Source organism: Myzus persicae, unplaced genomic scaffold (assembly GCF_001856785.1).
Source record: "Myzus persicae strain clone G006 unplaced genomic scaffold, MPER_G0061.0, whole genome shotgun sequence".
Taxonomy (NCBI): Eukaryota; Metazoa; Arthropoda; class Insecta; order Hemiptera; family Aphididae; genus Myzus; species Myzus persicae.
Window position 1 is genome coordinate 904452 of NW_019100468.1, and position 14577 is coordinate 919028.

The 14577-nt window shown below is 27.9% G+C and overlaps 2 protein-coding genes across 2 annotated transcripts in view; one reads left to right on the forward strand and one right to left on the reverse strand.

Annotated features, from left to right (window-relative positions):
* The first annotated feature begins 383 nt into the window (after positions 1 to 383).
* Positions 384 to 11757, forward strand: LOC111029568. Its single transcript, XM_022308650.1, has 2 exons — positions 384 to 636; positions 9265 to 11757. The coding sequence occupies exons 1-2, from the start codon at positions 477 to 479 to the stop codon at positions 11691 to 11693; spliced, it is 2589 nt and encodes an 862-aa protein (XP_022164342.1). The 5' UTR covers positions 384 to 476; the 3' UTR covers positions 11694 to 11757.
* Positions 11758 to 11785: 28 nt separating this feature from the next.
* LOC111029638 (dynein heavy chain 12, axonemal-like) overlaps positions 11786 to 14577 on the reverse strand; it is a 33928-nt gene continuing 31136 nt past the window's right edge. The window contains 2 exon segments of the mRNA XM_022308773.1: positions 11786 to 12129; positions 12289 to 12518. Of these exon segments, the coding sequence (XP_022164465.1) occupies positions 11871 to 12129; positions 12289 to 12518 (489 nt within the window). The 3' untranslated portion in view covers positions 11786 to 11870.

The following is a 14577-nucleotide window of genomic DNA, read 5'->3' on the forward strand; positions in this document are numbered from 1 at the left end:
AGATTTGAAATAATAATAACGACCGAACGCATATGAAAAGAAAAATAACAAACAACAATAATAATATCGATAGGTACACAATGGACGAGTTCATATAAATATACAGTCGAATTAATAGCGTGCCAATCGCAATACGTCCGAATATCGTCCCGTGCCCGTGCGAAGGAATGCGAGTGCGTACAGTATTCGACGGAACAATTGAGTGTGTGTGTGTGTGTGTGTGTGTGTGTGTGTGTGTGTGTGTGTGCACAAAATACAAAAAAAAATTTTAAAAAAACTGACAGTATAACAAAAAACAGCAGACGGAACGCAATCGTGAAAAAAACGCTGACGCTCGAGAGTCGTTTTCGCCGCCCAGCGTGCAAACGCTAATTCTACATTATTATATTGTTTGATCCGTTGGCACGAGGTCGACGTTGGTTCAACGATATTATTATCAATCGTGAGCCACAAAGTTCCTCTGCGAATCTTTCCGGATGGGACCGAAGACGACGTGGCTGCTGTTGGCGGTCACGATGACGCTGTTGCCCGGCACGCTGTCGGGGACGATCTCGGCGGGACCGCGACGACGAAACGCGGACGGTGGCGGTGGCGACCAATCCGATGGCGACAACGACGACGACAACTCTTACGGCGGTGAGTGCGTTTGTCGGTTTTTTTTTCATATTCTTGTTGGGTATACACTTACCTATACCAATGGTTTTCGACGGACGACTCTTGCTCGAATACCAATAGCATCAAATAGTAAACACTGCACGTCTGCACGTCATCTATACACAGGTATTTGAGTGAGTACCCTGCACATTGTCAAATGGAAATTAGTGATAACCACGCCTATATTAATTAGTTTGCTAATTGACAAGAAAAAAATGGTTTTTAAAATTTGTCTCAAATACTTTTTTTAAGTACTTTTTTTCAAAACTGACCAGCCGAAATCTGATATGATGTAATAATAATATAATTATATAACGCTTCAAACTGCAGGAAAGTGCAGGATCAGGCGGGTGGCATGAGGTAAATCGAAGCATTAGCTGAGTATGACGTATTCTCGAGGGCCTCGGATTTAAAGCCTAGTTATGTATTATTTATCTAGACGGACACAAAGTAATTAAAAATGTAATAAATATCCACTTCGGACACGGTTTATAAATTATCACGATTTATATTCTGCAATTATTATTTGTACATACGAATATTGTAACAAAATAGCTATAAATGCAGAGCCCCAGAAGTTATCAATATTTTTAAAATAGATGTGCTTCGTCCTATTCAGCTCGTCTGTTCTAACTAGTTCTTTTTAATTTTTCGTATACATTTTTTAGACATTTGTCCCTAGAGAATACAATATGAATGCATTATACATTATTATTTATTTTAGATGTGAGAATGGTGCTTGCGATGTATTTCATCATTTTTAACTTTTACCTATTCCTATAGTATTTACCATATTATAATGTTCAGCAGTTAGGTTCTTTTAGTCAATTAATATATTAAAAAGTATTGAATAAATAAATAATAGTTATTTTGAGAGAATTAGGCCCCAAGTGCATTTTTCATGTAAGAGGCCTCTGATTAAGTCCAATTCACTCCAATTGCATGTGACTTAGATCTAATACTTCTTACCTCTCGGTATACCTATACTTTAAAATATCGTTATACCTATATGAATTATTCTACCCATGCAGTGCAATAATATACCCGAATAAAAATTCTACGATAACTCGAAAACTTTTTGAAAAACGGAATGCACGAAAAAAAAATATTATCCTTTATGCGTAGGTCCATCGCATAACCAAGAAATACTACAAATCTTATCGACCATTTACACAGAAATACATATTTTCCTACTTCTAAAATATTAAATGGACTAAAGTTATATCGTTGATTTTTCTTTTGATAATTAATTATAATTTAATGAATATTAATTTATTGATTAATTTATTAAATTTTATAATACTTGATTTAAAAAATGATCGATCAGTGACTCCTATAATACATTAATACATGATGTGTAATATAATAAAATAGGTTTCGCGTATTTGCTATTCGTAACCTCACCTATAGGCTATAATTGCCAACTATATTACATTAATATCCAGTTTGGAATTTCTCAATCAAATTTATAATATTCTAAAACTTAGTGATTTGACGTTCCGAAAACATCAACAAAAATAGTCTAGAGGCCGTAACACGATCTTGCAATCGAGACATTCCATTCTAGGCACAAGTATAAGTTAAAATCCGTTTAAAATTAGTTTCCAATTATTTTATAAAAAAAATATATGAATAATGATGACATACATCTCTCCCACAAAATTGTTTTTTGTACTTAAAAATTAAAATAAAGTTGATGTTTTAAGTGATTCAATGACACTTGATTCACTTCGAGTAACTATATATCATTATAATTTCCTACGTGTTATACTATTTATACATATATTAAGCGAGCGTCACACACGCACATAATATATTTTACACATACATTTTTTGTTATCTTTAACAATAGAGTTAATTAAGCTATAATCTAACTTAAAGGTAAAACATTATCTGAGTTTTCCCTTCGATTTTTTATAACATTTTAATTTTTGAAGCAAGTTTTGAGCATTTTTAAATCTTAAGATTTTGTGTAGGTACTCAAAGTTTGCATAAAAATAAAAATATTGTAAAAAAAACATGATAGAATTCAGATAAACGTCGTCTAAAAAATAAAACAAAAATGATTAAACACAGTATTATATTGTGCTGTAAATAAATACAATGTGATTTAAGCTAACCCACGAAGTGAATACACACGATGATTATTTATTATATTCAACTGACGAGACACTTAGAATAAGAAATCTTTCGAAATATTGAACGAGTAAAAATCTCATTTTGTTTTAATTAAACATTTGAAAAATGTCCGTGGCTTCAATAAACAACTCTTTGGTTTGTAGTCACGGATTTACCTACCTACCTAGGAATAGTTATTGTAAAATTCCCACCTCCAATCGAAATGTTTCGCTATGTCCTTGCATGTAGATTCGTACGGTTTAGTTATGACGCTTGAATTACGTGTAGTCTTTTTTCAGTAGTTACAGACACTTACAGTATACGTGTGATTATACTACAAAAATAATAACAAAGTATAATAACAATTTATTTAAATTTTTTCGACAAATCTCGAGAGCAGAAAGGGAGTGTCAGCGGATGACTGATTGGGGTTCAGCAGGAAATTGCATAAATGTATTATAGGCGCCCATCGCGTTCATAATCCTGGCTGAATGTTTAAGGTGGCTAATGGAGGGTATAAACGATGAGATTGAATGTAAAATAGAAGATCATGCGAGAGCCACGTTGCGTCGGCGGGCGAATGGATTATGATGCGGATGTTAGGTGTGGTGTGAGAAATGTTAGTTTGTTTCGTAGGGTAGAGACTTAAAGTCTTTCCAGCATTCATATGTTTTGTAAAATAGCAGCCTCAAGCAATAATCAACAGACTTTCTAAAGAAAGAAAAAATCGTCGAAAATAGCTTAACATTTTTAGTCTAATACTCTAATCATTTCGAACAATTTATTGTACATGGATAATAATAATAAAATTCAGGGAAATAAGTTTGATCTGATCATTATAGTACATATTATACATTAAATACTACAAATACACTGTCGCTAAAGGATTATGTTATGTACTTGCGAAAAAAATTAATGTAAATGTTATACATATAATATTTTATTAAATAAAAATACAACTTATACATCACGTCTATAAGTTTCTTTAAATACTATTTAATGTTAGGTGCATAATATAATTTCTTTAGCAATATAATAAGAACATTTTTGTTTCAATTTGTATTTTGTAGGGTATAAGCGGAATTCACTTATCTATTGTGGTTTCACAAGGTAATCGATAGTTTAATATATTTTAAGCTTCAACAAGATGTTTATAATCGTAAGAGGAAAATCCTAATTATAAGTTTAATCATCCAATTTTGTAAAAATTAGAACTTAAAATGTATACGAAAAAAAACTTTACAAATGTAATTTTTATTATTTTAAATATATCCAGAGAGCAATTTTTTTAATAACATTTTTAGGAAAATCGATAAAAAAATCAAATGCCTACAAACAGTCTAAAACAGATAGACATTTTGAAAAATGTTACCGACTGTTGACAATTATAATTTACACTTATTATATTATTTTGAACTATACAATATAACATAAATTGTTTGAAATTTTAACACTTTTAAATATTATACAATGTCAACACAATTTGAACTTCAATCGCTCAGAAAAAATGCACGTGGCCTTATGCCAAACTTTTTTTTTAATCCGGCATGAAAATGTATATACTCATGTGTTACATTTACATAGCACAAGGTGTAGATAACGTTATGATTTTTAACTACTGAATACACGCATCTTTGTAATTTTGACACGTTTTGTTAAAATGTAATTGTTTATAAAAAAAAACTATGATTTTATATTCTCTAAATTATTTAATTGGTAAAACTTATATTAATTTTTCAAGCGTGAAGGTACCTAAAAAGTAGGTATTGAATAATTATTATTATTTATGAAAAGTTAATCGTTTTAAATAGGTACAGGTAATAAAAAAAAATTATTTGTTTTTTAAATAAATAAATAAAGTGTTTTTATGGAGTCAGTAATTAAAAATTATTTATCGCAACAACTAATTGAACCATGACATTTCCAGTTAGATAACATTTGTTTTAATTCAAGGTACACACGCATCGGTTCGTTACACGATTAGTTTTACAAGTATAAAATTAAAATCATTGTCCTCCTGTAAGTGAATTTAATGAACTCGCTATTTAAACTGAAGTTTAATAGCACATCACAACTCACAAGTCAAACAATACAAACACATTGATTCAAGTCCAAGTGAATTTTTTATTTTAAAATGCAAAATAATATTACGAAGTACCTATCAATTAATATAATAAACAATAAGATGTAGACCATCATACACTATAATGAAGATACACTAAGATAATAACTCGAATTTCAAGGGAAATAAAAATAAATTTGACTTAATGTTTCGAGTTATATACCTCAAATACAACTTATAAATTCTTCAAGGGACAAGAAAAAATGCACGTTTTAAAGGTTTTTGAATGATTGTAAGTCGACTGTACATATTTTAATATCAATGAGTATAATGTGAGTATATTATACAAAATATGCTCAATCAATAGTGATGATATGTATAGAAAATGTACTGAAACCCAACTAATCTGTGCATTTAATTTTTGTATAATATGACTTATCAAATTGTTTCGTCAATTTTTGGAGCTATTAATTTACAACTAAATTACAAAATCAATTTAATGATCTTTCTATGTATACGTATCCATTCTGTTATCAAAACTGAGAATGTATAACACTACAAAAAAACAAACTCATTTCTTGTTAACCAAATTACCTGTTCAATGTTCAGACATCATGCAAACCAAAACTACTGATTTATAGGTAAATCATGCTTTAGACAAATTAGAAACTAAACAAGTTACTCATAAGTAAAACTGTTGCCATGCATTGGAGAGTCAACAAATAACTTAGAAATTATTTATCATCATTAAAATTGAATTAAGTTGAGTACATTTCAATTAAACCAACCCTTAAGCTCACTAAGAAGATAATCGATTTTACAATTGTTCGACGGCTAAAAATATGGTCCGTTAAATATAATAATGTATTTTAAATTTAAAGAGGTCAATTATTTAATGAACAGGAACATTTAAACACCAACGGTTTCCTTATCAGATTTTTATTATAAATTTGACTACTACACCGTTTATGGTATCAATTAAACCCATCTGTAGACTTGCATATAATTATTGAACTGTAATTAATTCAAGATAATTAGACTTAGAGTAAAAAATTAACATACTATTTTTTAATTCTATATTTTATTTGAGTGGCTGTATTACTTACTAGGTGTATCGTTTATTCGTATATATTTATAGTATTTACCTATAGTTTTATTGTAATCACATTTTTTGTATAAATAATATTATTGAAAATATCTTTAACAAGTTTATATTTTAATAAGTCGAATTAAAATTGATAGACTTTTTTATCAAAACATTCAAAACTGATTAAATTACAGTCATGTTGTGGGTTTACCTTGTTAATAACTTTTCGTTTCTTTAATATGATTATATGAATAGTGTAAACGTCAACCTACATTAATATTTCAAAATAAATATGATTACATATACCCAACTATCACTAAAAAATTCATGATGCAGAGAGGGAAAAATACTAATCTGGATAATATAACAGCATAATAATGTAGCATTTTTGAATCTTAATAATACTATCAACTTTCGACCAATGTTCTAATATTAGTAATCCTAAACCAGCTTTACGTACCTCTCATAATCATGCCATGAATACGTTATCAATAGTTTTAAGCTTAAATATTCATAATATATTAATTATTAATAATGGAATATTCACAACATATTCTGAACCTAACGATCATAAAATAATTATATAATACTATACCTACATAGAATATTCCAATGAACAAACGATGAATATTCTTCTCTTATTTGATAAATAATACAGGTAGTTACAAAGACAAGCCATATCGTTAGTATTTTGACATGTTAATAATATATTAGAATTTAAAAATTTAAAATCATTAAAATCCACTTATAATCAAAACAAAACTTCTGTTTATAATGTAAGGAGTACGAAAAATAAAATTATCCATTTATATAAAACTAAATATTACAATACACATATTAAGGAAATAATCATAAATGTTAAAAAAAATTAAAATATAACATAATTAATATTAATATGATTATTTTACAACATTTTAATAACTAAAAACTTCATTAGAACGTTTTAAAATCAATTAAATTAGATGCAGAAATACAAAACGAAGTAATTTAAAAAAGTTTATAATTATTCAAGAATAATAAAATTATTTATTTGTGTTTACCTTTCAACAATATTAATAACATCAATTTTTTTTTAAATATTTGCCTACACCTTTTAATTTAATAGAATATTGATATTAATGACGTACATCATTAAAAATGAAATATCTTTGTATTAATGAAATTTAACATAAATAATGATAAGATTTTATAACAAATAAGTATAAAAGCCGGTTTTTGTCAAGTGGATGTATTAATATGTTGAGTGTTGACATTTCTTTATTACGTTCGAAGAATGTTTGTATAACTAAAAATGTAATAATGAAATAAGATTTAATAAAAAAAAATGTAATACGAGTTCATCCATTCATTTCAGCAATGTTTGCATCCTCCACTTTGATACCTAATCAAAAAATATCAGATTTATATTTTAAATTAAACAATTTTAATATCACAAACAAATCATACTAAATCAAAAATGAGAAAAGTTATTTGCAAAACCTAAATATATATTTATTTAATATATTATTATTTTATGTAAATATGGTAAATCCATAAATATGTATAAAATTAGTATTTTTTCGTTCTTTATTATGTGGGTAAAAATTATAAGAAATAATATTACACCATTATAAATCCTATTCATTCAAGATACTCTTTCAAAAAATATTTCGATATGTGAAATTTAAAATATAAGCTGATAGTAGTATCTATTATTTTTATGTCCTAGCTGCCTTACCAAAAAATAAAAAACTATCCATTTGAATTATTTTATAAAAATTTACAAATAAGTGTAGCTTGTTTTCATAAAGGTTCCTTTTTTTATACAAATTCCAAGAATTGATAGACTTTGTACTCACTTTCGTCCAAAATCAAACAATGCATAAGTAGATCTTCTTTAATAGTTTTCTAAGAATATATTTCACTTTTTAATGTTTTCATCTCTTGCATATTTCAATATACAAACACACGTGTATGAACATCTTTGTCTTTCGAAATTCTGATTATACCCATTTTGTGAAAAATAAAAAAGCAAAAATTCGGCAATGTCAAAGCCAAAACTTTACCCCCCATGGGAAATTTAAATGGAAACAGTTATGTCGTTGACTTGAGACCAACCTTGGTTCGATTAAGAGTAATGCACGACGAAGTTGGCAATAAAAAAACTTCGTAAATACACCATTTTACTGAGTCTTATGATCAACTTTGTTAAAAGGGTTAAAAATATGCTTATTTATATTTAATAATAATGAGTGGTTATGCAAGGATCTTTACTGCTCTCCGGAGAGAATTTTACATATAGTTTTACATATTTCGTTAAAACGAAATTTGGAGAAAAAAAATATAACATTTTTTACCAAAAAGGGTTAAAATAATTTACCTAACATGTTTAAATTGACGTACATTAAACAAAAAAAAAATCTGATATATCTTATTTTATAAACACAATTTGTGGGGGCATTTGAATTCTTTAACGGGTACATTAAAATGTGGTTCAATAGAACATTTTAACGGAACTGCTACAAATTTAACAATTTATTTCAAAACGTTTTCGATAGATTAACTGTCTCGATTGGTACAGTATCATTCACTCCAAATAATCAAACCATACTCTAAACTACATCCGTCCTACTTTGGGTGGAGAGCTACAAATGAATTTATATTATTGAAACTAGACAATTACATTTGGCAAACCTAGCAATTTTTGGGAATTTACCTACTGTGAATGTCATGCGCGTTCATAGAAATTTTAATTATAAGAAAAACATGGTCAAATAATAACATTTATAAACAAAGAGATATCATTAATAAAATCATAAATATAACAATTAGATGTTATGCATCTGAAAACAAAATAAACTATTTGAATACATTTAATTTATTTCATCCTCATTTAGTTGTGTTCATTTAAAGTAATATTCAAAAATAATTATTTGTTTCCATTATTCCTATAGAATTTTTAGTTTTTAAATAACAAAATGTATATTAAATTTTGAAAATTAATTTTGGAAATATAAAAAACAGCAAACTACATACGGTTTACTATGTTGTAGAGTAAATTATTAATTTTGAAAAAATGATTGCATATTGTTTACAGTGCAATAAAATAACTATTGCCAATTATTAAGTCTTCATTAAGTACAACTTTGTTGGGAATAATCATTATTTTTCCATGTTAATTTTAATTGGTTAGGTTAGATATTAAATTAACTATTTATATACTTAAAGACATTTGTATGCCCCATTGGAATAATATCATATCTACTATCATGTTGTTATTATTGATAATATTATGAGCTTTTATAATAATTTCATAAACAATAATCTAATATATTACTTAATAAGCTTACAATTTATTTTTCAGAATTCGAAGAAAAGATTCTCCGGACGTTTATAGGAAAATTAATTGAAAAATACGGTACAAATATCCAGTCACCCACCAAGTCAACAAACATACAACGTATTGCAAAGAAAATTCGAACGAGCAGTTCTAAAATTCCTATCTTAGACGATGAACATATAGCGACTCTGTCAATTTATCCATTCCTTGTTAACCCGTTTTATCAACCATCCTTTTACTCAAGTTATATTCCATTACCCTATGATGCAACAACTAATCTAATTCCCGTTGGGCAAATACTGCATCAAGAAGATGAATACCACCATCGGTTTTTAGGACCTTTACATACCCGATACCCAATCGGGTATACAAACGTTCCAGGAGTTATGAGCTCAACCCTTTTAAATAATGGTCCTGAAATTAAAAAAACCACAAATGTCCAAAATTCCATTCCCCCGGATAACCAAGAAGTGATCCAAAAACATGACAAGGAATTACATTCATCTGATCAAATACTAAACCAAAATCAGGATGATTTTGATCATACTTTACCAATAGGACTTAACCTGGAAGATCCGATAAAAATGTATCAAAAAAAAGACGAAAAAATTAAACAACTAAATTCAAAAATGAATCGAAAATTACTTGACCATATTATTGTGGATGATCTTCCAAACACAATAACTGCAAATCAAAATCAAACGACTGGATCTCCAGAAATTCGAGACCTTCAACCGTCAACTACTTTTGTTGAGTTCGACACATCTATGCCATTAGATACAATTAATTTTCCAAAAACATATCTAGTTTCTCCTCTTCCACCGTTAACTATTTCGAATGAACCAAGTAAATCCGAAATATATAACAACTCAGTCTCACAGCTTTCATTAAACTCTGATGAATTTATCAAAGTAAAGCAAATTGAATTACACCGTTCTACAACAGAAGAGCCATCAACTTTGTCAAACACAGAACAACTAGTAACTACGGTCGAAACATATTTATCAAATATCACCAGTGACAAAAATCAGGAGAATACATTGACCTCTGAAAAAAGGAGCCGACCGGATGAACCACAAAATTCTCATCACTATTCTAACGACAAGTACACAACTGATATTTTAAAAAAGCCAATAATTAACATCGAAGAAATATCAATAGAAATAGCCAAAACAACACAAAACGCTGAAGTTTTCAATGCATTATCTACACTTCCAACAACAACTATGACTACAACATTTTCAACTCCATTGTATGAAAATAACGATTCCAAAATATCAAAATCCTCTATTGTAGATAGAGCCGAAACAAATATTAATGGCAAATTATATCAGACTTCAGTTAAAAAGGTAACTAATACACCTGATGACAAATTGACGAAAGTTAGTAACGAACAGGATAACATTATGGATTTGATTAATTCGTCAAGACCTCCATCTATAATATCTATAACGACTTCAGAAACGTTCACTTTGCCATACACAAAAACATCGTCTATAATATCGCAATCGTCACCAGCACACTCTAAATATTATTCTTCAACCAAATCACCAGCTCTAAACTGTACTACCAATAAGAGAAATACAATTGAACCAACAAGTGTAAGTTACACTTCATTATTACCCACAATTCTACAACCACTAAATATTACAAATAACACAACTTCAATATTAGTAGAAACTAAAACGGAACAAACTCCATTGATCACATTGAATTCCAATGAATATATCAATAACATTAAACATAGCACTAATATCTCTAGACATCATGATAAATCAACTAGATCATCTTCAACACCGACAATTCGTATTCCATCGTATGATGTTTTTAACACTGGAAAACCCATAAAAACTGTCCAAAATAATTTACCATCTGATGTAACTATATTCTCAAAGAAATACCAAAGCCAAATACCAACATCAACTGAAATATTAAATACGTACAATGACGATGCTACTAATACTTACTTCCCGGTCACAACAAAAGGAACAAAAAGAAGCACATTGAAACCAACAGCTACGTCGATAAATCAATATAACTCTGTTCAGAGAAAAACACCTCTTGATACAGTTTCAGGTTATTCAAAGTTTAGTAAAACAACGTACAATCAAGATCGGTATATGACGGAAACATCAAACACCCCACAATCTATTGACGATTCCGAACTATGGTACAATCATATGAACCCTCAAAATGCACTTAAAAAAGATGTAAATGAAGAGCAAATACACGTTTTGTTAAAAAAAATGATAAAATTACTCAAACCAGAAATCGAGAAACAAACCCTAACTAAAGAAAGTGTAGTGAGACTCGTACCACCAAGACTTGGAGATCCAGAGAAGTTTGTATACATCATATATCCATGGATACTTGATGAGGCTAAAAATATAGAAAACGAGGAACGTACAAAAATCAACGCAAATCCATTGACCACTTCTGACAAATTAAAATGATAATTTTCTTATAAAAAATGTATTTATTTTTTATTAAAAAAACATTGATAAAAATACTGTAAATTTATTTATTAAAATTATTTAAGGCTGAAATTACAAAATTTATCTTATAAAAAATATAACACATGTACCTACAGTGTATAAATATTCATTATTTTGATTTTAAGAAAGCTAGTTTTAATCATTCAGTTGACACAGAAGAGCTACTCCGCGGTAAATCCAATGAGAAGGGTTTTGATTGGTATCGAGAAACATCGATAAGACATAATTAGAAGAATGTCCCGTTGTAGACAAAACCCCTTTTCTCTCCGATGTATTATACACGGGGCATGTATATCTATTTCCTTTGATCAGCTCATCTTTTCTTGTAGGTATGAACCATACTAACGGTAACACATCCGTTAGTACTTTCGGCAATTGTTCCTCCAGAACCATCCTATAAATTACATTTAAGTATAACCTATTCAACTATTATATTTATTTAATAATATCTAAAATGACTTAATATTAATAATTTAATAATCGACTTAATACGATTATAATTCAATCGAATCGTTCTACATCACGCTACATAGTTGATTGAATATGAACGTACTTAGACATATCCCAACGAGCTCCGTCTATAAAAAGACCGTAACAATACACTCCGTCCACAGGAGGCTTATTGACTTTATCAAAGTGTTGTATATGAAAATCAAAGCACAATTGGTCTATAGGTATAGTATAACGCCGAGCAAAATTTTGCATCACCGCGGTTAGAAATGCTTGAATAAAAAATAGTCCACTGAGCCAGACATTATCGGGTATACCTTCGTCGTACCAAGTCTAAAATAATATTTAAAAAAAAACAAATTTAACTAACAAAACAAATAACAAATATTTTTCTACTTCAATATGTTAACAAGTAACTAATGTACTTAGACCATTAGACAATGTAGTAAAATAACAATGTATAGCTTAAATGTATTGTTTATAACAATGTGTAAATATATTTATGTACGTATGTAGGTATGTATGTTACGTATGTTATTTATGTATGTATGTACATGTGTGTTATATGGTACATATATAACTGAGTTTAATTCACACACGAAAAACCTCTGTTCTAACCTAAACTAACGAGAGAAATATAATAGGTGGGTAATAAAAGTATCCGGCAAGTTGCATTAAACGAATAAAAGATTATATTAAACTTTCTCATTTTATAGGTAGGTACCTAACACATACCTATTACAAGCGTTTAACTTTAATCTAAAAATATTTTACTTATCCGTCAGTTACATTCATGCATCATGTATACTGTATTGTATTTATTTTAGAACAATACCGTGCGGTTACCTACCCAGCCGTCCAGAGAAAGTTAATGTTTTGTAAACGTCTAAAGGCTTACTTTTTGTCGTTTCTTCCGTTGTCTATGGTTATACTCTGACACCAACATAATATAACAAATATAGTTTTTATCAAATTGTTTTAAATTTAAAATTAAATTTACCCATACACATTCTATTGTTCAGTACAACAACTATATTACCTTAATATTAATATTTTTTTTTTTTTATTTGAAGAAATCTACAATTTTTACATGCTTTTTGTACAATAAGTAGGTTTGATATAAGAAAAGTAAGAATAATATGAATAGTTAGATTAGGGAAGATACCCAGTGGTCACACCCAATAAATATTAATATTTTAACAAACAAAATTCTTATAATTTATCACACCATACTGCCAACAAGAATAATCTAGATTAATTGTATAGGCTATTTTAAATTTGATTAATTTTATACATGTATTGGGTAGTTATATATAATCACCCAAATACAACTAAATATCAATCAATACTCAATTTAAATGGATCATAAAAAAATGAATACCAGATATTTATAAATACCTATGTTACACATAAACTGAAATACCTAACAAGTGAAATAACTTTTGTTTTTATCAATATTTAAATTTTTCATATTTTTCAAATGTGGTTTATAGATGCTCATGCAACAAATACGGAATAAAATGTATAATTTATATTTTTTAAATATAAAAAATTAAAATTTTATATGTTATTACATTTTTTAGAAAAATTCAATATAGCCTATTTGTAAATCTTATTTTTTTTTAATGTTAATTTTCAAATAACAGTTGGTAAACTAATTTTTATTGAAGTCGATTATTTTATTTACAATTTTTTTAGTAACAATATTTTTCACGGTAAATTAATTGGATTTTTACAACATTATTTTTGAGAATTTTTAGATGTAAATAAATCTTAGATAATATATTATATATTCATATAATTGTCATACATATTTTCATACGTTTAACTTTAATGAATTTTCCATTTTTCATTTTTCATTTGTCATGTCCTTCTGTTACACATAGATATCAACATAATATTATTAAATTGTATTCATTTAAGAAATAAATATTTTTAAATTGCATAAATTATTTGGTAATTGAACTAAAACACGTCTATAAGCCGGGAATTTAGCACACTCGCAAAGTGATCTTTCCTAGCTTGATTTTTTTTCTTGGCGTTAAATAAAAAACTTGTTTTATTATTGAATATTTAATCCAATTTATTTATGAATAATGTTTTATTTGTGTTTATCATTTAAACATAATACGCGTATCGAACTATAGTATTTATCATGTTAATTGTTACGTATTTTATATTTTTATTTTTCTCCAAAGAAAATATGTAGCACCTATAGATTGAAATTCAAACAAAGAAAATATTTTTTTCAAGTGAATTATTAGAAATTAATATAGAGCATAAAATTCCATGAAATCTATTAATTTAAGAAGCACTGTGTACATTTTTCTGTCCAAAACTGTAAAATCATGTAATGTATATTATATTTTAACTTATTTTATAAATTTTTAAA

Excerpts from the sequence above, each read along its gene's own strand:
- LOC111029568 (XM_022308650.1), top strand. The coding sequence starts at position 477 with ATGGGACCGAAGACGACGTGGCTGCTGTTGGCGGTCACGATGACGCTG. Across the intron at positions 637-9,264 it reads CGACGACAACTCTTACGGCG|AATTCGAAGAAAAGATTCTC; the intron begins GTGAGTGCGTTT and ends TTTATTTTTCAG.